Source organism: Parasteatoda tepidariorum, chromosome 10 (assembly GCF_982258835.1).
Source record: "Parasteatoda tepidariorum strain Cologne lab strain chromosome 10, Ptep-v5.0, whole genome shotgun sequence".
Taxonomy (NCBI): domain Eukaryota; kingdom Metazoa; phylum Arthropoda; class Arachnida; order Araneae; family Theridiidae; genus Parasteatoda; species Parasteatoda tepidariorum.
Genome location: NC_141764.1, coordinates 60,386,926 through 60,413,648, shown reverse-complemented (window position 1 = coordinate 60,413,648; position 26,723 = coordinate 60,386,926). Strand labels below are relative to the sequence as shown.

At 28.3% G+C, this 26,723-nt stretch overlaps 1 protein-coding gene across 1 annotated transcript in view; it reads right to left on the bottom strand.

Moving 5' to 3' along the window:
- Positions 1-26,723, bottom strand: part of LOC107444454 (cell adhesion molecule Dscam1) — a 55,174-nt gene that overhangs the window by 12,740 nt on the left and 15,711 nt on the right. Inside the window, exons 3-10 of the mRNA XM_043046326.3 lie at positions 10,015-10,134; positions 7,929-8,093; positions 7,156-7,294; positions 4,684-4,832; positions 4,303-4,434; positions 2,898-3,062; positions 1,219-1,289; positions 248-485 (exon numbers count right to left, since the gene is read on the bottom strand). Of these exons, the coding sequence (XP_042902260.2) occupies positions 248-485; positions 1,219-1,289; positions 2,898-3,062; positions 4,303-4,434; positions 4,684-4,832; positions 7,156-7,294; positions 7,929-8,093; positions 10,015-10,134 (1,179 nt within the window). The remainder of the gene's footprint in view (positions 1-247; positions 486-1,218; positions 1,290-2,897; positions 3,063-4,302; positions 4,435-4,683; positions 4,833-7,155; positions 7,295-7,928; positions 8,094-10,014; positions 10,135-26,723) is intronic.

Sequence of the window (26,723 nt, the reverse complement as noted above, 5' to 3'; positions counted from 1 at the left end):
GGCGCTGCACGCACTGATCTACAATCAAAAACTGCAATTTCGACTTAGAACTGAAGCATTTTAAAAAATTGGAAGCTATAGTTAGTAGTGAACTCATTCTTGCCGAGGCACGTTGACATATTGACCGCACTCCATCGCAATTTATTCATGGTGTAGTTACCGAGAAATTATTATTTAATTGAATTGTTCAAAATGATGCTAATTCCATCTCTTAAATCGCAAAGTTAAATAACTTTAAGAGCAATACCTTTTTCTTTCGTTTTTCCTATCACCGGCATCGATATTGGTCCTTTGCCAGCACTGTTATAGGCTCTGATGACAACTTCGTATTCAGTTTCCTCCTGTAGATCATCCAGCACATACTCTTGCAACATTCCGGGACCTAGACGTGCCTCTTTGAATATGTAAGGACCAAAAGAATGATGACTTCGGTAACCAAGCTCATATCCTTGAATAGCACCATTCCGTTGATCAGGCGCTGGTGCCTGGCGAAAAAAAAAGGACACAAAATTACAACTACTAATAATAATCTCTCTAAAATTAACTTAAAACATTATGAGTTGCTGAGCTTTGTGATGTGATTTGTAAGTTTTTGTAATTTGCTTAATAATGTGGTTACTAAACGCGTAATTTGCGTAAGCTTTAATTTGCTTAAATGTATAGTATTACAGTTGCTTCTTTGAACCAAAGGGCCAAAAGAATGATGACTCCGGAAACCAAGATCATACCCTTAAATAGAGCCATTCCATCGATCAAGCACTGGTGCCTTTCAAAAAAGGCATATAATTGAAAGTACTACATATATTTCGAGAAGTTTTATTACAACAATATGAGTTGTTATGCTTTGTGATGTGGTTTATAAGCATTGCTTAACAATGTGATTATTAAACATGTAATTTATTGCTTAGTAACATTAAGGTCTGCAATTTGCTTAGTTAGATGGTTATTAAACGTGTTTCTTTGCATGTGCAAGGAGCAAATGATCATTTTGCAGACCAAGCTTATGTACCTTTGAATAGTATTATTCCTTTTATCAGGTGATGATGCCTGATAAAAAAAAACAACACATGATTAAAGGTACTTGTTTAATGTCATAAGATGAAATAGTTATTTAAGCCGCAACTTAGTTTTTTTTTTTTTGGGGGGGGGGAGGGGAGAATTAATGAGAATAAGCTAAAGAGCTTTTCATTTAATATTCATTTAAATTGTTCAACTTACCTTCCATCGGACTATAAGCTCATGCCGACCACTGGAAAAGACACTAAGATCGGTCGGATATCCTGAAGGAGCTGCAAGAGTTAGCTTGGAAATATATCATAATAAATTTAAAAAAAAAAAACACTGTCACGGTTTTACAATAATTTGCAATAAAAATTGAACTTGTAGAAGGAGATAAAATCATACTACATTATAAAATTTGCATATAAAATTTCGAAGACGAGGTATTTAAAGGATTATAAAAATTTTAATTAAAAAGCAAGTCTCTGTTTCGTTTTTAGAAACATTAAACCACCAACTATCACGTAATTTAGTTAAAAAAATTGTAAATTAGTTTATAGATTAGATATTTTAAACTTTTTGAAGGGAATATGCACTACTGCAGCTTACGTAATGTTGTACAAATTTGCTGCAAAACGTTTTGAGTTACATCATATTCAGTTGAACATAATCATCTAATCAAGTTAAAAAAATACGCAATTTTCTTCTGGAAGTAGTTTGTTTCTTCATGGCTAGGAATTGCAACTAAAGCGCGGACACCCCTAAACAATCGTACTTCAAAGAACGCCGAAACTCAATATTCAAACATAATTTTAATTTTAATAAAAAAATATAAATTTTTATACCTTTTTTTAATTAATTTATTTGAACACCATATGGTTATCATAAAAATGAACTCAGTACAGTTTTTTATTAACGGTTAGAAATAAATTTATTAATATGCTCTTGCAACAACAGAGAGGAAAATAAATTGCAAGTGATTTTTATTTTTAAGTAAACACGGGCTTTGCAGTACCCTAATGATGTTTCTTTCTTTCTTTTTTTATTATGTTTTTGGGTCATTTTTAAAACCCCATTTAATTTCTCCACTTTGAATTTTTAAACTTGTATCAGAATAATCATTTTTAGCTCTTATGACGCTTATTCAACTCTACATTCTAATTATCATGTGTACGAAAACTAATTTAGTCGCATTATATCGTAAATACTTTCTCAGAAAGAGGAATACTCATTTGCTACTATTTAACAGTCTTATAATAAATACTCATTTTTGAATGAATTAAATATAATAAAAAACGCATTTTTGAAATTAATCAGTGTATCTAATAGGTTTGAACGGTATTAAGCCCCGGAAGACAAATTTCTAAGTTACCCTACTCTTTAAACTTGACATATTACTAAGATTACAGCTAATTTAAAGGATATAATTTGGTTCAGCCTTAGTCAATAATTTTAAGAGCGTGAAGCTGATCTGGTTAGCTTATGGGATACCCCCGATTAGCATATATTCTTAAAGTTTTTATCAAAATTGAAGCCACAAATTAATATTTGTGTGAGGAAGCGTTAACGTTAACAAAAACATTTTTAAAATCTGAAAAATAATTATTGATGCAGCTGTAATAAAAATCTTCAAAACCAGTTTTATTGTCTCGATAAACTGGAAGGTTCTCATAGTTCCTACCACAAGCAACCCACCTTCCTCCCAAACGATTCGTCTGGCTTTGATACAAAAAAAAAATATTTCTTTGCTTAAATTTTACTTTGCGTCTCCTATTGTATATAGATTTTTCACTTAATTTTATAGAGAGATTCTAAGAGCATGCAAGTTGAGAGCAGTGATTACGGAATACAATGAAAAAAGAAGATTGATACAAAAGAAAATTCAGGATTCAACTCACCATCTTCTGCAGTTGAAAAGCGAAAAGGAACGGAAGGGCTGCTGGAACCAAATTCGTTTTCGGCTATGACTCTTACCAAGTACGACATTCCTGGTCTGAGACCCCTTAAAACGTGCGAATTTTTTTCGCTGCTCACTAATTCCTCTAGAAGTTTAGGTGGGGAACCTGGATAAAAATAAATAATTTAAATTAATTATCATCGAATTAGCAACAAATATCTATTATGGAGAATTTTTCTAAATTTCTAGAAGTCATCAAAGCGATTTTATGCATCTTCCACCGAAGTTTTTCCATTTGGCGCACTGTTAGAAATTTCTCGGAAAAAATGATTAAATAACAATTTATTGAATGGTTATTTTACCATATTTATTCACAACAGTCAAATAACCATAAATAAAATGGTAATCAAATTGTAAAGTTTGAGAAAAACTGTTTATTAACTGCTTTCACTTAATAAGGTTAAACAACCAGAATTTTATCGCACCAACTAGAACCACCTAATAAAGCTACTTAGTTCTTTGCAACTGAGTATATATCATAGCCGAGTGGGCTTATCTGTCACTCTCATGACCGGCAGAACTGGAGTTCGAGTCCTAGTGTTAACACCACAATATTTTCTTCATTCGTTTCAACGCATGAAGAATTTCCAGTATCCGGCACTCTCCAATCCTCCGAAAAGTTGAGCTCCTATGTCTAGCTAAATAATATGTTTCTTTTTTGCGTTTTTTGAAAATGCTAGTTGTAAATGGTTTCAAAACCATTAAGGAAAAAAATGTTCGTTACCATAAACTTTATGGTTAATTGGATGGACAGACAGCTGCCAGTTATTTTACCATAATTTTAGAATGAAAATTTTTACAGTGCATTTCCCTAGTCACAAGAATGTCCAAGTTTGGTACTCATTTGGACCAATCCTGTTTTTGTACATACAGGATGAACAACATTGTTGGAGCACAACGTAAAAGGTTATAATTTGTGCAGGGTTATTTAATGGCAGTTGCAATTATGAGTTTTTCACCTTAATTAAATAATAATTTTAGTATAAGAATTGGTTAAGTTGCTAGGGTGTCTCACTCCTTGCTCACTGCGTTTGTCAACACCTAGAACTCATTTTACAGTTCATTTTAGATCGCTTTGCTCACTCCATGGAAACTTATACTTTTTAAATCAGCTTAGTATTGTGTATGTTGAACTATTTTTAGAAGGAATTTCTAAACATATAACCAGCAAAATTTATGATTTATAGACATTTCAGTCTATTTATATCCATTAAAATTTGATTTAAATTAATTTCAATGCTTCTTAGAAAGTACATTTAGAACAATTAAATGGTTAAAACAATTAAATGAAATAGAAAGTACATTTCGAACAACATAATCCAATGCAATTTTTTTTAAAAAATTACCCGTATCTCTCCAGTATTGTATGATGTAATTTTTAATGGGACTGTTGCCAGCATATGGCGTTTTCCATTGTATGGTAGCTTCTGATCTTTCAATTTGCCGTACGACGACATCAAATGGGGAAGCTGGTGGCTCTGGAAAAATAAATGCGATATATTAGACGTAGTTTAACACAATTTTATCAGAACTCATAATTTTTTGCAAAGGAGCACAATTCTAGGAATTAATAACGAAGCACGAATTCATCGAATTCGAGCTTCCGAATCAATGAAGAATCTTTTTTAGAATAGTTAAGTTTACAATCTTAACTATTCTAATTATTCTGAAACTGTTAAAAGTTTAAAAAATTAGTTTTAGTTCTTTAAATTTCGGATTATTCTTACCTAAAACAACTAGTTTTATGGTTTTCTGTTCTTTGCCAAAATTGTTAGTCGCAGTGCATATATAAAGCCCTGCATCTTCTCGGACAATTCTGGAAATGAACAACTCGGAAAGTAGCCCATTCGGAATAGGTGTCTCTTGAATTTTGTATCTAAAAAGAATAAATTTTAGTACCTTTAAAAATCGATCAAGCTGTAAAAATGAAAATATTCTAGAAAACTTATGAAAATTATCTTCTAAAATTATGAAGAAGAAAAAAACACATAGCTACAATTTTACATAGCTTTTGTTGAAACGAAAAGCAGCTTACTATATCCTAATCCAGGACCAGAAACTTAAACTTTAAAGACAACACTACTGGCATTTCTTCTAATTTATACTTACAAGGGAAACTAGGAAAGTGTGACTCGCCAATTTTGAAATAAACTAGTGGGATGTATGCCTTATGAGGAATAATTTTAGGGGGCAACATTCGTTTCGGCCCATTGAAGTTCCTGTGAGAGATAAAAAATAATTCAATACATAGAAAACTCAGTATTTTATTACTTCAATGCAGACTATTGGTTACTGTAATTGTCTCATACTCCAATTAATTTGTAATTAATTGTTTAAGTAATTAATAATTAATTAACAATTAATTAATAATTAATTAATAGTTAATTAATAGATAATTATTAAGTAATTATTAATTGATTCATATTAATAAATTATTAATTAATGAATTGATTTGCAATTACATACGACAATTAATTTGGAAAATTTTTTGAAAAAAAAAAATAAAAAAAATTTGATGTCAATTTTTTTTTAAAATTAACTTAACAGGTTTTTCTGATAAACTACAGGTATATAAAATTTTCGAAATCAATTTTGGCAATAAATATGCATTATAGTACGTGAAAGTACCAAAAAATTAATTGGAGTATGAGATAATTACAATAACTACTAATCTGCATTGAAGTAATAAAATACCGATTTTTCTGTATATTGAATTATTTTTTATCTCTCACAGGACCTTCTATGGGCCGAAGCGAATGTTGCCCCCTAAAATTATTCCTCACATGGCATACATCCTACTAGTTTACTTCAAAATTGGCGAGTCACACTTCCCTAGTTTCCCTTGTTAGTATTTGGCGAATTATTTTTCTATCACAACGATACAAGATTTTGCCCTTCAATTTATTTATAAAGTAAAATGTAGGTTATCTAAGCAACGAACCTGTTATTTACAACAAGGAATCTGTTGTTTAATTCAGGCTCATGAAGCGAAACTGCCATTTTTGACTTTTACCGCAAAAACTATAAATAATCTAATTAACTCAGCACCAACCTATTCGCAATATTAGCATTGCAAATGTAACCCAGTTGAGTCAAGTCCCAACCAATGCTTCATTTATATTTTCTTTAGAATTTCTCTTGAAATCAAAAATTCAAACATCTCCTATTACGGCACGTAATTGTGACCGATGGCATTTGATATGGCATTGTGGTTTTTATTCATTAAAAGATTATGAAAAAATTAAATTTTTTTTCTTTCTTTTTTTTTTTGATTTACAGGCTTACAATCTTAAGCACCATCTATTGAATATATATATATATATATATAATAAAAACTAGATCTTTTGAGCAAAAATATTTGCTCTGTTACAAGAATTTGTTTCAAAAATTTTTCTCTTGTAACCTTAATCATTTTCTTGTCCCAAGGTTTTTAAAAATATTTGACTAATTTAGACATATTTTAGTTTAATTAACAAAAATACAATGTTACGAAATCAGACATAAAAACGTACTTTCTCTGAATAAACATACCTTTTTTTCGATAGATTCGGATGTCTGACCCTCTTAATAAGCCGCGATATGGGAAGTATGGTCCCCACAGTTTGGTCAGGAGAATGATTCAAAGTTTGAAACCCTTAATGTAAATTTTACTTCGTGCGCATTTCGAAAAGCGAATTTTTAAGTGAATTGAAAAAATTTAAGAGAATTGAAACATTATTTCCCACAATTATAGAGTTTGTTTATCCGCAAATAATTGCATGCAAAAAATTTACTTTTAGCAAATATTTCATATATTTTATTTTATTTAATAAGAGTCGAAAAAATTTTGAATTGTTAAAATTTTTTATATCATTTTTAAGAATTTAATTTTAATTGGTAAATACAAAATCTGAGCAAAAACGGTTGAATAGTTTCTAAAAAATCAAATTTTAAAAGAGTCGTATTTTTAGATTTCGAATGGGTGTCCATTTTTGAGAGCCTGAAATATGTCAACTTTTATTTCCATCTGCAAATTTTGAAGTCAATGAAGTTTTTATCTTTTAATAGAGGGAAGCTTAAAGTTCGAAACCTTAAGTAACAAAAGAAATTTATCACAACTAAATTAAAAAATAGAAAGAAATGCAATTATTTAAAAATGTCAAAACTTTTTTTTAAAAACGCTTTATGTATTTAGCTTTGCTGTATACTTTATCTCCTACCTACTGTCTTTTTTGTCCATATATTCCTTCGACCATAGAATAGTTATGGGAATGTCTCCAAAAACGTCACATCGGAGTATTGCGGAATGACCACTTCTCACATTTTGTACTTGATGTGTTTCATGGAATTGAGGAGGAACTGTGGAATAAAAAAAAATAATGTTTACAATGATTAAATGTAAAAACAAACTATCTTATCATGAATTTTTCATGTCATTTTTTGTTTAATTTATTAAGTCATGCTAAATCAAAATTTTAGTAAAATATACATTAAATGCTGTCAAATTAATGTAAAGCTAAAATAAATAGAGCTAAAATGTAGAAAATACAGAATATATTGTTTGTTTCACTTATCTTTATTGTGAGGAATGGCATATTCAGTTTTCATGTACCATTTGAAATATTTTTTCATACTTTGATATATATTATGAACATTAAATAAAGAAACTTTAAATGTATTTTTTCACAAAATATTAAGATATTTTAAGAATGTAGTGGATTCATCTCCTCTTTGATCATAAGATTTTATAAATATTCAATAACTATTATAGATATGAATAAATAATTTTATAAGTAGGTTTTTATATTAACATGTCTTTAAACATTTTAAATTTTCAAACTTCTTCTGCAATTTTATTTTTTTAATTCTCTATTTTCTTTCGATTATCTTAAAATTTATTTTTATTATCTTTCTTTTTCACACAAAAAACGGCGAATGTGAAAATTTTTTTTCCGTTAATTATATTGAAGTAATATACTGATTAAATAATTACCGTTTATTTTGACAGACACTGTTTTTTTTAAATCTTCTCCGATTCCATTTGATACAATACATTCGTATTCACCTCCATCTTCAATTTGAACATCCATCAAGATTAAACTTCCATTATTCAATTGGCGGTGGTGCCCTCTGTTGAGAAGAGATGAAGGCTCAGAATCTGCAAATAATTCAAAATTTTCTTTCTCTTCTGTATTAACACAAATATTTTTCGATATTTACCCAAATTTATAAAAAAATAATTTATTTCAATCAATATGTCAATAATGTAGGATGGAATTCAACTCTTCCTATGCATTTTCCTATTTTACTATAAGAAAATTTTTCAAATAATAATTAAAAAAAAAAATTCTTACATTACCATTATTAAATTATCTGATTACATTTACGAACAACAAATACAAAATCTAAGTTTACAAATAAATTATAATTCTTATCCTCAGAAAAATTGTTATCTCAAAAAATGTTTTTTTTTTTAGTTTTTATTATTATAATTACAATTTGAGTGTTACAGAAGCACTACTAGATGGCACTGCTACTTGTGTTAAGAGTTTGTAAAATAATTTCTAGCAATTAATTTTAGTTTTCCTCAATGATTTAAATAAACATAGTTTCTTACGATTTATGAACAACAGTTACATTCGGTGAATTTATCAAAGGAAAAAAATAGCCTTAATTCACTTGTGCGAATAAATATATATTTTTTATTTAATAAGCAGCAAAAGCAAGTTGTTTTCTAAAAAACAAACTTTAATAAAAAATAATTTTTTAAAATTTTTTGTTTTGTTTTATTATTGTATTTTTTTGCACATAATTTTCTTGGATTAGACTTATTATCGATGTCAAATTTTGGTAAAATATTTTTTGCACGTTGTAAATCGTGTTCAAAAGGTTCTAGTGATAAAAAAAAATTTATTTCTAATTTTTACATAAATTTTAAATAAGAATTAGCGAAAAGTTTATTTTGACATCCTTTCTGAGTGAAGTAAGAATTTATTCAGGAAAATTGACAAACACATCGCAATTTTGGAAATATTAAACAAAACACTTACCCAACTATTATTATAAAAATATTCAAATGTTTCATAATGTTAAGAAGCAAGTGAATTCCTCATATCATCAAAGGTAGTAAACTAAATTCACAAATTGAATACATCAGTTTAAGTTAATGAATAAACTTTTACAATGTTTTGAGTGATTAGCTTGTTAAATTGTTTAAATAGTAGAAATCCGCATAAAATGTTTCAAAATATACAGTGAAAAATCTCTACGGTTATTAAATAAAAATTTATGAGCGTAAAATTTGATATTTTTAAAACAAGATTCTATCTTTAGAACATGCTTTAGAATCGATATCTGCCAAATGGCATATTCCAGAGTTTGGCAAACCTCTAATGTCTTGTGTTAATTCGTCGTGCTGCAATTTTAAACTATAGAATTACATTGTGTACATATTTGCTTTTTGCATTGTAACTTATGGCAAATGGAAATTGAATAAGCAATACTTTAAAAGTGTTTTAGTTTAATATTAAGCTACGATGAAATAGCCTGAAACAGGCTATTTTGTGTTAAGTGGTAAAATGAATGAGGTAAGTGATGCTAGATTCTTAAGTTTTTTATAGAGCTCTTCAACCACATGAATTTAGTAGAAGGGCTACTATAGTTAGCCTAACTTCCTAAGAAAAGGACATAATGACACCCAGAATCGTACTTTTTAATCTGAATCCACCTATGATGGCCTCTAGCATTGGAAAACAAAAGTAATTTAGTACATACTTAGTTGTGTTATTTCTGGTATATTCAGTGCTGTGTAAAATCTAAAAGAGGCCCTATCCGTAAACTTGTTATTCTAAAATTTTTTTGTGCATTCACTCTACTTTATTTTTTAAAATGCACTTGCAAATAAAATAAAAATGTGAAGTAAAATTGTGGTAAAAAATGGTAACGTGTGTAAATTTCCTCTTTCTTCACTTCATAGATTTTACGTTGCGTTAGATTATATTTTCTTAGATTAGATTAGATTTACTTTTCATTGATGTTGCGAATATGCATATTTCAATTAAAAATATCAAGTTGCATACTTTGAATTTTTCTCCATGTAACCTTTGGTTGAGGAACGCCAGTGCCAGAGCAATCTATAGCAACGTCGTTTCCATATACCACCTCTTTATCCTCCGGTAGAATTTTCCATACTGGGAATTCTGAAAGTATTTAAAACATTATTTTCTGGTAATTAAAAATGATATTTCAGGTAAATTAAAAATACTTACCATTCGTACAAAATTTAAGACACATTGAATAAATTTCAGAAACCTCACTCAGCACTGAAAGTTAGTTATTGTGAAATCAAATAATATCTTGCAACTTTTTTTCCTATTATCTGTATACCTCCCATAAAATAATGTCTTCAATTAAAGTAGTTTACTGTGTGTCGCAGGTTCTCCGTACAAATTACCTGAATAAATACAAATTGGCTATGCGCTTTGACTTTTTATTTCTGTCCCCTACGCAGTAAAAATTAGTCTGCAAAGATAGCTTCTATCTCCTTTTTTAATATTTTATTTTATAACCGTAGTTGATTTTGAGTTAATGACTGCCATGTTCAATTCCATAGGCTTGTAATTTTGAACCCAATCCAGAAGACAAGGGAAAGCATGTATCAAATATCGGGTAAAATTCGTGAAGGACTTCACGGCTACCCTAACTGCAAGAGGAAACTAACCCATGATCTGTCTACCTCTGAGGATAATTTACATGAGCACTGTGGTCGGTGCGAGCTTGGTGCGGAATTCCTATCTATCAGCCTTAGCTGGGAATCGAACCCGAATCACCTCATTGGGAAGAGAGTGCTCTATCCCCTGAGCCAGCATCGCCTTTCTTTATATAATAATAAAATTATTACCTGTTGAAGAAAGCATCTGTGAGATAGAAAGTTAAAGAAGTATCCCATGTCTACTTACTCGTATTTAATTTGGCTGAGCTTTTCTGAACAATTAGTAATCATTCTTATTTATTTATAACGAAACCAAATGTTGTACTTTTTTGTTTATATGCTTTTTTCAGTGAGAAAAAGTCAAATGTACAAAACTTGTTCGATTCAAAATATCTTTTTAATTGGCATAAACATTAAATGTATTTTGATAAGGTAAGGTTTTTTTAAAACATTCTTAGACCTCGATTTTCTTCACAAATATTCATCCAAATTCAAATGCTTCTGTGTGGTTTTTCATGTTTTGAAACTAAAAGTCTCGTATGAGAGCTCTCAAAACTTTTAATTGAACTTCAAAAAGTTCAAATAAAAAAAAGTAAATTGGAGGACAGTTCAAATTCAGAGATATTACTAATTTTGTTCTTGTTATCACACAATCCACCAAAAAGAAATAAACGCATCAACAAATTTTAAAAGATCCATTCTATTTCTCGTTAGCCATTCTCTCATGTTCTATTTTCCAACAACAAAATGGCATGTTTATGATCATCATAATACCATTCATTTTCGGAACATAACTCATAAAACTCCACTGAATAAGCTTTACGTACGTGGATTGTATCCTCTTCAGTTATTTTGATGTGATTTTTTGTAATCCCATTCCAATAAGTCAAATGGCAGTTAAGGCAATACTCGTTAGAGTCATTAGCTAACTGGCCATTGTTTTGTTCCCTAAGTTATCCTGATATGTTTATTGTTATTATTAAGGTAACTCAATGATATATGTTTCATAATTTACGCGCATCCTCTTCCGTTTCAGAAATGATTTACTAGCTAAGCATTGACGCGTTTTGTAAAAAAAAAACATTTAATTATTGAGTATATTGACTCTTCCTTGCTTAGGATAATTTTGCTTTTTAAGAAAAATACCGAAAATGAATTTGCGTTTCAGATGGAATAATGAAAGTTAAAACTACAGTAATAGAATTTGTAAAAAATTGACCATTAGTCTTAATTTTTTTCGCAAATTACATTGATTCCCTAATAGCTGTGGGAAATAAAAATATTTAGTAATAGTTCTGAATAAATTAAGATTAGGTCATAACTGAGGTGACTAGATTTCGAAACCATGATTTGTGGACAAATTAGAGGAGCATCCTCAAAAAATTTATGATTCGAGGACAATCAATCGTATATTTATGGAAAATATTAATTTCATGCGCAACCAAGCTTTCTTTCCTTTTAAAATTTATAATTCATATTAGATTAGAGCCATGAGGCTTGATATTATTACAAAGCAGTTTTGATATATTATATGATATTCTGCATTTGCTTAACTCTTATAAATTAAAGAGTTTATGATTATCAATTTACTTATTTTTTCTCAAATTATTTTCAGATAAAAATGGAGTTTCCATAAACTAGTTTTAGCATGGAACTTTTTTGCTTTTCCATAGTATTCTCCGTCAGACAAAATTATTTTGTTTAGTAAACTATGCACAATTTCTGGTTTTTTATTTTTATTTTACTGCATACAAAAAACGAAGATATGTTTTTGGACAATTCGAGGATAATTATAAAAAATTAAAAAAAATTTCTGTCTTCAAAAGTTTTAAAGTTTTTGAGGACTACTATTGAAATTCGAGGACTGTCCTCAAAATTTGAGATCGTCTGGTCAGCTTAGACATAACAGCTGTTTTTAAGTAAAATGATATACTGATACAAAATAAAGACATATCTCATATCTGTTAAACTACATACATCAACCATCAGCAATCTAGTATAAATGCCGAATCCTGCTATTCCCATGTCTTCTGAGTTAGGTTTACAATTACAAGAATGTGGAGTTTAATATTGATAGCCGCAAAGCAAATATTATTAGTAATACAAAATACAATACGATATTATCTTTCAACTGAAACGGAAATATGGTTCTATTTAACATCTTTTTAAGATTGCAGCAAGTGTTCACGATATTATTGTTCAAGGAAAAATATTATGGTTCAACGTTGCATCGATATTTCTGAGAGTGTTCTACAGTTACATCGAAGAACAGCGCTTGGTGATATCGTGCGTGAATTGAACGCTTTCTTATAAATGGTACAAAGACAGGTCAAACAATTGGATCATGACAATGAATGCCTTAAAGTTTTTTTTTTAAAGAAACATTTGTGGAGTGAGTAAATAAATAAATGAAAAATGAAAAAAATACTATTATCTCATGTACTACGTGAAGAATGCACCCATTTCCACTAAGAAGTTCAACAAAAAATTGGTTGCAGTGTATGGGAGGAGGGACAATTCCTGGTGTTATTAACCGCGGCTCGTGTCCTCTCGCCATTTAACGAAGACAATTAGATGATCAACAATTTCCGGCCATTGTAAAAGTCATTAAGAGCCCTGAGGCATTGCGTTTTCCGAGAGAAGTGGGAGCGTACCAAAGAAAAAATATCACTTAAAAAATTAGAGTCGTTTGTCTTTAATTTAAAGGCAGCAGTCGAAAGTAAAATCTACCCTTAACTAGATGATACTTAATAAACACTGTTATTTTTGATGAGCTAATCCATTTTTGTTTATTCAAATTATTTAGATTACATTGTTTACTTTGATTCCTTAAACGAGAAAAAAAACAAAACATTATGATAAATTTGTATTAATATGCTTTAAATGGTAATTAAGAGAGCGAAAGCTTTTAACAAAAGACTGTCATTTTTGATGAGCTAATCCATTTTTGTTTATTCAAATTATTTAGATTACATTGTTTACTTTGATTCCTTAAACGAGAAAAAAAAACAAAACATTATGGTAAATTTGTATTAATATGCTTTAAATGGTAATTAAGAGAGCGAAAGCTTTTAACAAAAGACTGTCATTTTTGATGAGTTAATCCATTTTTGTTTATTCAAATTATTTAGATTACATTGTTTACTTTGATTCCTTAAACGTAAAAAAAAAACGTTATGATAAATTTTTATTAATATGCTTTAAATGGGAATTAAGAGAGCGAAAGCTTTTAACAAAACACTGTTATTTTTGATGAGTTAATCCATTTTTGTTTATTCAAATTATTTAGATTACATTGTTTACTTTGATTCCTTAAACGAGAAAAAAATACGTTATGATAAATTTGTATTAATATACTTTAAATGGGAATTAAGAGAGAGAAAGCTTTTAACAAAACACTGTTATTTTTGATGAGTTAATCCATTTTTGTTTATTCAAATTATTTAGATTACATTGTTTACTTTGATTCCTTAAACGAGAAAAAAATACGTTATGATAAATTTGTATTAATATGCTTTAAATGGGAACTAAGAGAGAGAAAGCTTTTAACAAAACACTGTCATTTTTGATGAGTTAATTCATTTTTGTTTATTCAAATTATTAAGATTACATTGTTTACTTTGATTCCTGAAACGAGAAAAAAATACGTTATGATAAATTTGTATTAATATGCTTTAAATGGGAATTAAGAGAGAGAAAGCTTTTAACAAAACACTGTTATTTTTGATGAGTTAATCCATTTTTGTTTATTCAAATTATTTAGATTACATTGTTTACTTTGGTTCCTTAAACGAGAAAAAAATACGTTATGATAAATTTGTATTAATATGCTTTAAAGTATATTAATACAAATACAATTAATACAAATATGCAATAAAGTAAAAACTTTACAGAAAACATTCCTCCTAAAATGAGATCTTTCTTTTCATTGAACATTGAATATAGAATATCTCTCACTTCATTAAAGTAAAAACTTTACAGAAAACATTCCTCCTAAAGTGAGATCTTTCTTTTCATTGAACATTGAATATAGAATATCTCTCATTCCTTTAAAGTAAAAACTTTACACAAAACATTCTTCCTAAAATGAGATCTTTCTTTTCATTGAACATTGAATATAGAATATCTCTCATTCCATTAAAGTAAAAACTTTACAGAAAACATTCCTCCTAAAATGAGATCTTTCTTTTCATTGAATATTGAATATAGAATATCCCTCATTCCATTAAAGTAAAAACTTTACAGAAACTTTCTTCACATTGAATATAAAAGCGAAATGTTTTTTGATACTAAATCGGAGCTTTGGGGGTATTCACGTGCTCTTTCCTATTTTTATTTATTTTATCTTCTCATTTTTTTCAGTGACAGACTTTGTTTATTACATCGTTTGATTTGATTACCAATAGTTGCCGTTAAAGTTAAGCACTGTATAGCCACTTTAAGAACTTGGACATTAAAACTCGATCACTCAACTATCTAAGACTATTAGTTTTCTTTACAGGAGAGGAAAGCTAACTAAATACGAAGTTATTTTTTTAAACCCCAAATTTCAATACATACGCTAAAATATTTTTTTCTTTAACATTAAGACTAAGGGGAAGGAAAAGTAATAATGCATTTTCTTAAGTAAACTCGGTTTTTGAAATACTAGACTGATTGATTCACGTTTCGTAACCCCAAAATTAAGTGATATCATTCTTATTAATTTTTAAAGAGGAGGAAATGACTCGTAAAAAATTAGCTGAAAACATTAAATTTCAGCATTTGATCATATCGGGTCAAATGCTGAAGTCAGGGAAAATCAGCAAATTCTATCCTAACATTACAAGACTTCGAACAGCTGCGGAATAAAATTTAATATTGTGATCATATACATATCTCAAATCTTTCATATTTTTAATGCTTGAAAATGCAATTGTATTTGCATGTAGAATAAAACTTAATAGAAATCATGTGGAATAAAATACAACTGAAAATGACGACACCCTACAGAGCATCTTAGATCTTACATATTTTATAGCTTTCAAATGCAATTGTATTTGCATATACAGTTACATTTAGTAGAATAGTACAATCCATAGTGTCTTAGATCTTTCATAATATTATAGTTTATATCCTCAAATATGTTTGTAAAGTAGTCAAGATTGATGATGTGCATAAAGACTTAAAATGACGCTTAAAAGCATTTACGTAGAGCGCCGATTATCCGAACCCTTCTTATCCGAACGTCCAATTATCCGAACTGTCCGAAAGTTTAGAATACTTTTCAACTTTTCGACAATTTTTCTAAATTTATAAGTATAAATAATATATACTACATCTGAAGACCATATTTAATTTACAACTTTAACGAAACAACCCAGGATTTCAAATTTTAAATGATAATGAAACTGTTGCTAAAATTTTGAATGAAAATCAAAGAGGAAAAAGTAGGCTATCAATTTCAAGATACTGGACCTTCTCATATAGATGCATGCAATTCTTTAAATATTGCAATGAATTGGCTAGAACGTCAAAATGATGTTGATCCAGTTCAGTTGATTTATTTAAAAAAAAGAATGGATATGGCTGCTCAAAAAAGAGCATCTTCTTTGAAACAAAAGTCTTTGCTGGATTTCGGTTGCAATGGAAAATAAAGAAAAATGTGGTAAAATCAGTAATTGACAAAAAAAATATAAAATGTTAAAATTTAATAAGAAAAATTCAAAGTTAAAAAAAAATATTTAAAAGTTGAAAAAGAAGAGACTTTTAAACACGTCAGAGCTATTTTAGATAGAACTGCATGGCAAAAGTGTGAAGGGAAGTTAGTGCATAAGTAATAATAATTTAATCTAGATTTTAAACAACTTTCCAATTATCCGAACTTTTCATTATCCGAACCACGTTCGGTCCCGAGCAGTTCGGATAATCGGCGCTCTACTATGCATTTTATTCCATTAAGAATAATATTATTTTTTTGATAATTATCAATGTATGATTATAATGCATGCTGGAATAAGCATGCATAGGTAAATAATTGCAAGAATCATTGAATATATTTTCACAAAAGTGCTCCAACAACTCATTGGGAGAAATTAGAACCTTAAATTTTTTTTCCGTTTGCAAACGTCCATCTACTTTGATATGGAAACTATATGCAAACAATGAGCTCCAAAACATCTTAACTGCCGATAATCTAAAGAAAGATCTCTAAGGGGTCGACCTATGGACGATCAAAGATGGGTCGATCCCAGTCAATAGTGTCCCGACTTCTTTAAGTACTCCAGGAAGACAATAACAAGGTGATAGAAGACTTTCACACGAGCGTGATAAGAAAACAGACACGAGATTATCATTATTTTTTCACCTCTTATTTTCATTCGTTATCTTCACCTTTTGAAGAAAGTTGAGAGAAGAAAAAAAAAAAAAACTGTCAAAAATTTTAAATCGGCTAGAAATTGTAGTTTGAAAAACTACAATTTATTTAGCAAAAATTTCAATTAATATCACTAATATAGATAACGATAGCAAATACATATTCTTAAATAGAATATTGTCAACTTTTTAGTTGATATAGAGTTTCAAATAATTTCTTCGTTGAAATAAGATTTGAAAAATTTAGATTTTTTGTATCTGAAAAAATAAGAGACTAAATAAATGAGAACAAAAATAAACAAATACATACAATATATTATTTTAACGAAGAATTAAATATCAGGTGCTTGAGTATGATTGTCTTTAAATACAGAAGACGTAAGAAATAGTTTTTAACTTGCATCTTTAGATTATTGATTCAAAAATATAAAAAAATTAAAAATAAAAATAATATTTTTAAAAACCACGTTTTTGTAGTGGAGAATAATAATTAAAAAACAAAAATTGTAAAGAGAGAAACTTGGGGCGCATGAAATACATAACAGTAACAGTATGTGTGCTCATGAGAATATGTGTATGTATATCTGCAATTGTATCTGAATGTGGAATATGTTTGTGTATAAGCATGTGTATGTGGATGTATATGTGGTTGTGCACGTGTATGAGTAAGAAAATGTGTATATGTATGTGTATATGTACTGTTATGTATTTCATGCACCCCACGTTTTTCGTTTTTCAAATTTTTGCTTTTTAATTATTATTCTCCAATAAAAAAACGTGGTTTTTAAAAATATAAATTTTTTTTAATTTTTTTTTTATACTCACTTCCAAAATCTCAATTTTTTCACTCACTGTACTCAAAACCTTTCAACTGACATGTGACACTAATTTGAAATAATCGAATCGACAACAAAAGACAATAGCAAAAGTATTAATTTTTCTTTAATTTTAATTTTATTTTACTTTGTATGTTTTTTTTCTCTTCGTTTTCATGCATTGTCATCCAATTCTGAACTATGTGCCAAATTTGAAGTCTGCAGCTAGTCGGGAAGTTAGTTGAAAATCGATTACAAAATTCCACCCGGACAGACATACACGAAGGCAAGTTGATATAAACGTGGTAATAAATAAAAAATATTTTATTCCTAAGTAATAGAGCACGGTGTTACTAGATATTTTTTTTACCTACTTTTGAATTAGCAATTTCTCTCAGTATTTAACAGATCCTCTATCAATGAAGGCAATTGAGTCAACTCACTGTCAATATACTCGTTGGCAGAATTGAATCATAGAAGCAGTAAATATTGAATGATTCGGCTCTTGTGCCTTTAAACTTTTTATTTATCTATTACCAAACTAATCATTCAAGTTATTTTTTAAAACTATTGATCATTTTAAAACTTTATGCAAATTTTTAGTTGTTGGAATAAGTTTGTTCTAATCTGTTGGGTTAATCAGAGTTAAGTCTTACTTGAATATCATTGAATATAATTAGAATAAATGAGGTTCGCCTTATTTTGTTTGGGATTCTTACGTATGGATATTGAATTTAGTATCGTGATTTGAGAAAGTTGATTCGAATCATAATCAGTTCATTTGCATCAACTGTGGTAAACGTCAGTAAATGGTTCATTTGGATGGAAATATTATGTTTAATAAATTGATTTATCAACTCTAAAAGCGATAAGAAAAAGCTTAAAATTATCAATTATAGCTTCGCAGACTTAGGCCTTATCTTGGTCATACGATTTCGATAGATAATTTGCCCATATATTAAAAATAGAGTTTCTAATAATTTCAGTAATTAAAATACATAGAAACCAGTAAATTTTTCTTCAAACTGAAGATGGTATTTATTTATAATTTTGGAAAACGTGCATGCTTCAACATATTTATTATTTTATTATTATTGTGCTAGAAGTTTAGTTTTGGTTTGAACTTTGTTTTTAGTTTTATTACTCTAACTCAAAGATAGCTTTCCTATCTTAATTTTAATCATTCTGAATTCTGCATTCTTTTGCATAATTTTATTCAAAACTTTTTAGAAATATTTTCTAACTATGACTATTTTATTATTAAAATTTTAGTTAATTAAAAATTTTGATCCATTACTAATTTTTCTACAAAAAAGATAAAACATTAAGGTTCTTTTTAACCCTTTGACGCCGATAGGACTCCGGTGTCCCTTGTATATAAAAAATTTTCCTGACACTCTAAGAACAAACAAAAATATATTTTGTTGTTTTATAGTTATTATAAAAAAAACAGGCTAACAGTCACTAAAAAATCTGATCTGTTAGACTAACGGAATATTATTAGAACTAGAATATAAAACCCAAAAAAGTCATTTGAGTTTTTTTTATTCATATTCAAAAATTTTTGAATAATTGATTTTGTAAATCAAAGAAATTTCAATGATGAGTAACCTCTTCTCTTAGATCTGAACAACTCAACATAAGCGCAAATTTGAAAAATCATTGTTTGGAAGATTTTACCTTTAACGTAGAAAAAGACACCAGTGTTTCATAACAATTATTAAAATTCTTTCTATAATTTTTCCACTTATTTTGACCTAAGTTATTACAAAATAATGAAAAAATAAAAAAAATGTGTTTAATAAAAACTCCGCGTCAACGGATTATAGCTAGGAGAGACTCGAAACATCTCACAAGCCTCATTCACTAAATCTCTCAGAGACATTGTGACGACTTATTAATTCTGGAATTACTGACTTTGACAGACACCAGAACTGTAATTCAACCCTTTACCCAGTGTCCTCTCTAAAAAACAAAATTATAAAAAAGTTATTTCTCTAACCAACGAGTCAATTATTTTTGTTACATTAAAAAGAAAAAAATTTACATGATAATCATCAGGGCCAATGCCTCGACTGTGAATCTGGTTGTTGCAGATGCATCTCATTTCTAAGATATTTTTTCTTTGAATAAGATGAAATCTGTGGTTAGAATTTATGTTGTTATCAGAGTGCGTGGTAAATTACTCATAGTACTTCTCACTATAAGTTCAATCACCATAACTTTTTATGCATATTTTTAATTGTATATTCCTTTTAAATTTCAATCACGTACATTCAATCAATTAAAAATATTTTTACAAATGATTTCTTGTTTTTCTTATTAACAAGATTTCTAGGATTGATAAAAATATGAATATAGAATTTATATTAAATTAACGTTTTGTATCAATTTTATCAATTGTTTTAATGATATATTCAGCCTCAAAACTTCTCAAAACATTTTTTATCACAGGTTACTATTTCATTTTTATCCAGGACGCGTGCTCAGTAATCTTGATTATGTCAATTCATTTTAAGTCAAACATTATTTAATCAGTTTTTAAAAACATTGCATGAGCTATTATTTTTACTTTTTGCATTTAATTTCAACACTTATTTTTTAATACTTTTTACTATAAAATGCAATTTAATTGTAATGTAAATATTTTTAAATAACGTTAAACGAGAACTTTTCTTTGTTTCTTTCATTAAGAAGTAATTAGAAGTCTTCTCAAGTTCATATAAAAGCAATATTTTCTTTTTACTTATCAATTATTTTAAATATTCAATTCTTCATATTTATTTATAATTATTTCATTTAATTATTTATGTAATCATAGATATTTTAATGAATTTTCACATAAATTATTATGATACTATTCTGGAATCATATCTGATAAACTAATGTTAAATTGTTATACATATTGCATTTATTTAACTATTTTTACTGAGCTGCATACCTATATTGTTTGCTAAAAACATTTGTAGATTTGACAAATGTAGATTCGTGATTTTGTGTGGAAATCAGATAATGGAGCAAGAAAATTAGGAGGGTCAATAATTATTCAGAAAAAATTGCCGAATAAAATGAACATACATTTGCGCTACGCAATAGAAAAACTTGCAATAAAACTCCAAACCATAATCCTATAACGATTGGGGATATTAATATTTTAGATCAGCGTCATGTCAACGAGACGATAAAATCAACATTCCAATATTAAAAAAATATTGATTGCCGTATTCCATGCAAATAGAAAATACAAGACTTTATTAGTATGTCTTTGAAACCTTTCAACTACTTTTCTGCACTAGAGGGAAAAAAATAGTGAGTATAAAGTTAAGTTAGCGTAAATCGTAATCAAGTTAGAAGAATAATCGCTATACAAGTTAAATATATATTGACGTAAGTTAGAATTTACTGAAAAAATATTGATTGCAGTATTCCATGCAAATAGAAAATACAAGACTTTATTAGTATGCCTTTGAAACCTTTCAACTACTTTTCTGCACTAGAGGGGAAAAAATAGTGAGTAGAAAGTAAAATTCACGTAAATCGTAATCAAGTTAGAAGAATAATCGCTATACAAGTTAAATATATATTGACGTAAGTTAGAATTTACTTTTCCTATCTTACTTAATCAGACATATTACTAGCATATAATCTAAAAGCAAGCTAATTATCAAAATTATTTAGAGTTAAAACACTGATAAAAGAATGCAATCTGCAATTTATTTGTGTATGTGAACTGTTCTTGAAGCAAGGAGTGAGTTTAAACAGAGATTTAAATCTAGACGGTGGAATCAATTCAACAACTATCAGAAAAGCAAATAGATTGTTCCAGCATTGAGTAAAGTCAAACAAATTTTTATCTAAAGCTGCGGATTGTTAAATTATTTTTACGGTTAAAGATTTTGGTAAATTCTAATAATAGTTTATACTTATAACCAAAATATTGATTTTATTAAAATTGTTTAATAAAAATGAATGGATGAAAAGAATCACCAGTTAGACCCGGAAAATTTAAGTTTTCAGTCAGTGACTATATTAAGACTAATTTAACTTTCAGCCGTGACTATATTAAGACTAATTTAACCTTCAGCCGTGACTATATTAAGACTCTAACGACTAAATAGTCACTTTTTTCTCACACCAAATGAGTCGGTGACCAATATCGATTGGTTCATTTAAAGTAATAGCCACTCTTACAAACTTTTTGTTTGCTTAAATAAAATTTTATTTATTTAAAAAAAATCCCATTAAATCAGAAATAATTTACGGTTGCAAAAATTAATTCAACAATAAAAATAATATATTTAGTTAAACAGAACTGCGAAGATCTTAATGTAAAAATATTTGGGGAGGCAAAATACATTTCATGTTTACATTACAACTTTGAAAAATACGGGAATTGTTAAGGAACTCACCTTCTACATGAATCTTTCCACCACAAATCTATGGATTCTGAAGGATGAAAATTCTGAATGGGGACATTGGACATTTTAAAGAAAATTCCTTTTTTCCGGTGAATCTTCTTTAAAACTGTCTCTCAAATACTTGATTTTTTATCATATAAAACTAATATGTGATTTACAAATTACATAGTTCGACGTTTTTTTTTTTACCATGCATTTTTTGATAATGTAGTTAATAAATAATTGACATTATATTTAAATTCATTTAAATAAATAAAAAAGTTTTTTTTTATTTCTTGAACTATACGTAAGATTTTTTTTAATATTTCTGAATTTTAATCACACCAAATTAATCTCTAAGAAAATAGATTATATATGTTTTATACATTTACAAATAGTTTAATTTTCGGTAATTTCATAACTACATAGTTATAACGCATAAATTTATTTTAAAATTTCTCAAGAATGAGGTTAAGTGTTAGATGATATTTGTTCAATTTGTACTAGAAGATCTCTTTATTGTCCAGATTTTAACCAAATCTAATCTATTTCTGTAATACGTAATTAAATATTTTTATTTAATTTCATTTATGTGACTTGTTTTTTAAAAAATCATTAGAACACTTTGCTACTGCATTGTTAATATTATCCATACATAAATTTAAAACATTTATTCATTTAATACGAATTTAATAATTTTATTAATTTTATTTCGAAAATATTATTTCAAATTCGATTTTTCTGAAAAATGCTTACGTTTTATAATAACTGTTTTCAATACCATTTTTACACGATAAAAAAATCTCGATCCAAATTTACATTTAGCTGAGAAGACTTGTAAAACAATCTGGTTTTCTTTGAGGAAAGTAAACAAATTAAGATATTTAAACAGCATGAATTAGCTGTCCAAGATTTTAGAGATGACCTTTTCTAAAGCGTAAAGCAAAATAGACAGTGAAATTCTCAGCCATTAAATAACGGATGCTTTGGCAAGAAGCCAAGCTCAATTATTTAATTTTTATATGAAACACTATCCTTGATTGAATCTAAGATCTTCAATTGTATGGAGAAGATTCAATTACTTGTTATTTTTCCTCTCTTCACCGACTAGTTCATCTACCCCTTGAAGTATCAACTGTAATATCGGATGAATTCTTTGACAGTTTTTTAGTATTAATTTAAGTCTGTGGATTTTTTTTGGAACAATTTATCGTTAAAAAAATTGCAATTTAATATTTCTTTTAAAATGATTTATTAGGTAGGAGAGAGTGAGGTCAATTGTAAAATTTTTTACTTAACTATTTTTAACTAACAAAAAATCCAATATATTATTAGTATTAATTGACAGACGAGTAAAGTAGACTATCCTCTACTAGAAAAAAAAATAAATACCTTATTTTAAATTTTATTATATTAGTTATTAACAATTTTTGACAGTCGTGCACTTGTTACAATTGTCCCCACTTACGGGGTCAATTGTAACAGTTCATAAATTCAGCTAAAACATAGTTATTTATACATATTATCGTAGTTGTGATATATTTTTTTATTGATCAAAATAGTAGTGATATTTTAGGAGTAAAAATAATAATGAGCATTGACCTAAAGGGTTAAACTTTTAACTTTAAGGGGTTAAAAATTTTAATTTATGCTGTGAAAGGTGACAAGTAAAATAATGCACATGCAACATAATATAAATGATATAGGAAACTATTGGTGGTTAAAGTCAAAATTTGTACTTTAGATACACGAAACTTTTGTAGCTTTTATAACTTCTAAACTATCGATTCTACCTGGATTCTGCATGAGAAATTACAAGAGACTCCCTTGCATAAAAAGCAACATCAGGTGCATAAACAGGTGAGAGTACAAAAGTGTAATCTTTACGTATGTTTATGCATAAAAAGTTTATAAGTTTAAAACTAATAGCAAGCAATCGATTTTAATTTGGTTTAGCCTCTTCTGGACCGTGATTACATGGATGCGATCGCAAGATTGTCCCTTACAGGCCTACGGTATCCCATATAAAATGAGCATTTCTGACTTTAGCCATCCGAGATCACACGGATGTAATTTCAATATGGTACTCACGTGTTACATCTCATATTAGTACGCATAAACTTGAATTTTGCGAGCTTGAAGAAGCTCTTCCTTCTACACTTGCTGATCCTGAAGGTGTGAATTCGATTTAGAGTTTTTTTTTTTTTTTTTTTTGTTGAAAAAAAGGAGAATACTTTGTTTATATAGCAAATTTCAGGTAAGTAATGCGGTATAAACATAAAAATGTACAATTTATTCATAAAATTTCAATCAATTCTAATTCTAGTTCTATCGACTTAGAATTGGCTCCATTTGATTCAGTATGAAATTCACATCGGAAACAATACCTAATTTTTTTCATAAAAAGCTTATAAAAAGCCATATTTAGCAATTTTTAAGTCTATCACTTTTTTCACTTCTTCTCCCGTCACTATAACCGTTTGAGACGGAATATAATGTGCTCTAAAATCTTAAAATCATGCTTACATGTAGTACTTATAATGATAATTTATTATTATAATTTTTTTTTTACTGGCAAGTTGCACAGTTATTATACATTTTTATACACTGTCACATTTCCCTATATATAAGTATCAATTTTTTTAAAGGTATAAATTACTTGGTATAGTTAAGCATGATGTAATAAATTTGAAACGAAAAATATTTGCTGATTTTTCTAAAAAAAAAATGAAAAAATTGCAAAATCAGTTCAACAGAATTACTTTCACTATGATGAAAAAATAATTAAAGTGTTTTAAATCAACTAAAAAGGTTTTGAAGAATTAATATAATTGAACCGCATGCTTATAGATGCGGAAATAACCTATTGACCTATAATATAGATGTCTGAGGTATTAGTCAATACAATTAAAAAAAACAGGACAAATCTAAAAAAAAGGAGCCGTTCTAAAATACAAGAAAACGTGAATTCAACGTGAAAACAAGAATTTATACTCCGAAGACTATACTATACAAGACAATATTTAAATTCAGAAAATCAAAATTATTTTAAGCATAGTGTATTAAAATTCTTTTCAGTCACCCACATTCTTTTTTATTTCTTCAAGGTTGCGAATATGCTTGAACACCCTTGACCTTATATCTAATTTAATTGAAGTTGGGAACAAAATGTGAGAATCAGCCATCAACTCCAATTGTGAAAGGAAAGGGGTGTTCCCATGTGGTTTCGAGAAAGTCAGTTTTTACTATCCAACATGCGATTTCTGACTTCTTTTGCAATTGCATGTGAAGTCTTTTTAAAGGAAAAATTCAGTAATAACGTATTATAACTTGCCTATAATTTCTACAGAATATATAAATCAATTCACACTCGCTGTGGATACCAATAAAATAGAGTAAAAGGGGACTGTAGATTCATATGACTTATTGAATTTTGCTGTTCAGTAATCTTGTCTCAATATAATTAATGAGGCAAAACATAGCGCAAAAGTTTTTAGTTTTAGAAGTTGTACAATGTACAGTGCGGAAAAAAAGAAGAAGAAAAAAAAAATCGAACCACTCGGAGTAACTTCTTTGAATAAAGATATTTTCTCTGAATAAAAATACCATTTTTCGATGGATTCGGATTTCTGAAGCCCAAAATCCATGGAACTCATAGTTTGAAGTTTGAACCCCATAACATATTTTATAATTGTTTGCAAAAAGTTTTTAATTCGATTGAAAAGTTTCCTGAAAAAGTAACTTTAAGAGGTCCAAACTTAGGACCGCTTTCCTGACCAGCTATTAGGACCATACTTCCCAGATTGCATCTTCGCCTATATTTTGTGGGTCAGAAATTTGAATCCGTCGAAAAAAGGTATGTTTATTCAGTTTATTTTTGATTCTGATTTCGTAACTTAAAAGTCTGCATTAATTAATTAGCATATTTAAAGACACTCCTTCAAACTATAACTAAAGCCTAGAAGGTGGAGATCCCATCTTTAGATCAAAATTTATTCCGGGTGGTCCGTTTATTTATTCATTATTATTATTTTTTGAGCACCGTTCATTTAACTATCGTTAATTTTGCAGAAAGAGCATCTGCACAGATCTGAGAAATAGGAATTTCGTTATCAAAAAACTTAATTATTCCAAAAACTAAATTATTTTGGTATAATTAGACAAGATGTTTGTTGTTGTGTTTTCACAATCTTGAATCGGTTGATTTTGAATTGAGATTTGTAATTATCGATAATTAACCACTAAGCACTTAAAATAAAGTCATTTTTTCAATATTTAGATAATATTTTAATTCCTATATCACCACTTAGAAATTTTAACTTCAATTCGTAACCTGTTAAAACATCCTATAAACAAACAAAAAGGAGAACCCCATAGAAAAAATTCTATGTGTGTCAACATTCGTTTTTTTATTTTTAATTTATAAAAATAATTATATTTGCTTTTAAGAATTTCACCATCATTATAAACAATTATGAATAATGAAGAATTTTTCTTCTCTTTATCACAAA